This window comes from Ochotona curzoniae, unplaced genomic scaffold (assembly GCF_017591425.1).
Source record: "Ochotona curzoniae isolate NIBS_2020 unplaced genomic scaffold, NIBS_Ocur_1.0 contig_3255, whole genome shotgun sequence".
Lineage (NCBI taxonomy): Eukaryota > Metazoa > Chordata > Mammalia > Lagomorpha > Ochotonidae > Ochotona > Ochotona curzoniae.
Window position 1 is genome coordinate 1876604 of NW_024465777.1, and position 3138 is coordinate 1879741.

Sequence of the window (3138 nt, forward strand, 5' to 3'; positions counted from 1 at the left end):
TCTCGTCTCTTGGGACCATCTTGGCCTTTGCTCGGCCCCACTTACCCAGGAGGCCTCATCAACCCTCCCTGCCCTTAGCCTCTCACCCACACAGGCTCATCTTTTGGGTCTTCCCAAGAAATCCTCACCTCTTATTGCAGCCTTCCCCAATCCCAGGCAGGTTTCTGTACTGCATCTCCAACAAGAACACCAAGGCTGAATAACATGCATACCAGGTACCTAATAAATAGCACCTATTGTTTTGTTATTGCTCGCTGACCTGGGTAGGACAATTCCTGTACCTCTTAAATGGTAAGCCTAGGCGGGCATTGTGGAACAGTGGGTTGGGATGCCAACGTTCTGTATCAGAGAGCCTAGTCCACATTCTGGCTTCTCTACTTGCACCCCAACTTCCTGCTGTTGTTCCTGGAGCGCAGCAGAGGATGGCTGGAATATATGAAGACCTAAACAGATGTCCTGGATCTTGGTTTCAGCCTGGCCAAGCTCTGACTGTTGTAGGCACAGGGGGAGCGAACCAGTTGATGGAACTTTTCATGTGTATGCACGCACACACGCGTTCCTCTTTCTCTCTCTCTTGCAATTCAAATAAATAAACAAATAAATAAATGTTTTTAAAGTGCTCCTGTGCCAAGCACTGCATCAGTTCATACGTGCGCATGCATGTGGGTATGTAAAAAAACATACAGAGGCAATGAGGAATCAAGACGTGGGCCCAAGGCAGGAGTTGGTGGCACCTGCATCCTGAGCCGAGGCATGAGGTCTTGAGCTTTTGGTGTTCTGACTTTTACTGTTCTAACAAACACCAAGACGAGCTCTGGCTTCCCTGCCATCTCTGATGAGAACAGCAGCACGGTGTCCCATGGTTTGGCAGGTCTACAGCCTGTCATTTCTTTTTCAATGAGGTGGTCGCGGGATTTAACCGCAGACCATGAAGCCAGCGCAAGGCTGCTGGGAGGAAGGCAGCGTGCAGGATAGTGGAGTGGCCCCAAGTACCAGTTGCCTGCTGCTGGACTCTGAATCTTTCCAGGTCACTCGGAGTCACTGTCACCTGAAACACTGTCTCTCTCCTCATGGACACCTGTTCGAGGTGAGCAGCACTCCGTGGGAGACATCCTTGGGTATTAGTTTCCAAAGATGTTATGAGAAACAGAGGTGCCTGCATCTAGGCTCCAAACTCTTTCAATTCAGGCCATTCCCCACCCTCCTGGGACTAGAAACCCTTCCTTTGGAGCCTTGATCTGTCCCACAGGGCCTCTCACCTGTATGGCATCAACAAGGATCCCACAGGTCACTCAGTGGAGGAATCATGAACATATAACACGTTGTGAAATCCTCACCCAGCCATCGACTTGGAGGCACACAGAAGCCAGGAGGACACATCGAAAACCAGCGGACCACCTTTGGCTCACGCCAAGAACCCAAGAGGTCAAGAGTAGACCCAAGGCTTGGGGGAAAACATAAAAGAGCAACCCAGTGATGGACAGGACAGGCAACCCCAATGAGGATGACTAGAAGGCTTTCCGGAAGTGGACCACTTTCTGAAATGCTTGTCGAAAATCCTCATTAAATATGGTGTAGATGACAGGGTTGATGAGGGAGTTTAAGTAGCCCAGCCAGGTGAAGAAATCAAAGAGGGCCTGGGGCATCCAGCAAGAGTCCCTGCAGATGGGGAGGACCAGGGAAGCCACGAAGAAGGGCAGCCAGCAGATGATAAAGGCCCCTAGAATGATGCCCAGGGTCTTGGTGGCTCTCCTCTCGCGAGCCGCTGAAATCCGCTTGCGTTCCAGGACGCTGTCCGCAAGCCTGATCCTCACGTGGTTGAAAAAGAGCGGGGAGCCAGCTGTGTGCGAGTGTCCCTCGTGGAGGCTGGGACCGAGGGAGCAGAGTGAGGAGCTGGCTGAGCCCGTGATGAGGTGGGCCGTGGTGAAGCGCTTCCCGTGCAGGGAGGGCGGATTCAGGATGCGGCTGCGAGCTGCCACATAGATGCGACCGTAGAGGATGATGAGCAGCAGGGAGGGGATGTAGAAGGCCCCGCAGGTGGAGTAGATGGTGTAGGAGATCTGGGAGGTATTCACCAGGCAGTTGGACACCTCCCCGTGGGCGCTGGCCTGCCGCCAAAAGAGCGGTGGCACGGAGATGCAGATGGAGATGACCCAGACCACGGCGATCATGATGGCTGCGTGGCCTGCCGTCCGGCGCTTGCTATACTCCAGGGCATCCGTGATGGCCCAGTATCTGTCCAGGGCGATGACGCAGAGATGCAGGATGGAGGCCGTGCAGCACGTGATGTCTGAAGACACCCAGATGTCACACAGGACTTGGCCAAAGTTCCAGGTGCGGGTGACAGTATAGGCAATGCTGATGGGCATGACCAAGATGGAAACCAGGAGGTCGGTGGTGGCCAAGGAGCCAATGAGATAGTTGGCAGGTGTGTGGAGCTTCCTGGTGAGTAGGATGGTGGTGAGCACAAAGGCATTGGAGACGACCGTGGCCACCGTGATAATGGACAGGATCACAGCCAGGGAGATCTTCAGTGCCAGGAGGGTGCCTGGGTCCCAGGCCTCTGGGGTTCCAGTGGTGTTCAGGGATCTGTTGGCAGCCTCCTGGGATAGGCTTTGTGCCGACTGGTTTGGCGGGGACATGCTAAGTGGCTCTGTCTTCCTGCACACCTGCACACCTGTGGCTCCTTCTCTCACAGCTGTCCTGCCCGCTCAGCCACGTCATGCTCCTGGAATGCTCTGCTGTGAGCCATCCAGCCCCAGGAGAGAGACCTCAGGGCTTAACTAGCACAGGAAGACAAGGCAATAAGCAGTGGGCAGCTGGAGGTCTTTCCCGAGCCTGATGGATCTCAGGTCATCTGTGTCACTGATCTGGAACTTGACCTAGTGAAGTCCAGTGGCCTCATGCTAAGTGGCTTAGACTGGCCAGAGCACCCCACCCATGTGGGCGATGCTCTGGGATCATGGTCTTTGGTGTCTGGTCTTCTTTCAAAGTTTGGGATCTTAACATGTCTAATGAAAGCTTTGCAATCCCCAGTGCTGAATTTCAGGTTCCTTGTGGTAACCGTTAACTCAGAGAAGCAACACAGTCAAGCGCTCACTGCCTTCCCAGGTTTACCTTGACACATCACGAGGTCCA

General features: G+C 54.0%; 1 protein-coding gene across 1 annotated transcript; it reads right to left on the reverse strand.

Annotated features, from left to right (window-relative positions):
- Positions 1-1445: 1445 nt before the first annotated feature.
- HTR1D (5-hydroxytryptamine receptor 1D) lies at positions 1446-2679 on the reverse strand. Its single transcript, XM_040979747.1, has one exon. The coding sequence runs from the start codon at positions 2640-2642 to the stop codon at positions 1509-1511; it is 1134 nt and encodes a 377-aa protein (XP_040835681.1). The 5' UTR covers positions 2643-2679; the 3' UTR covers positions 1446-1508.
- Between the last annotated feature and the right edge of the window lie 459 nt (positions 2680-3138).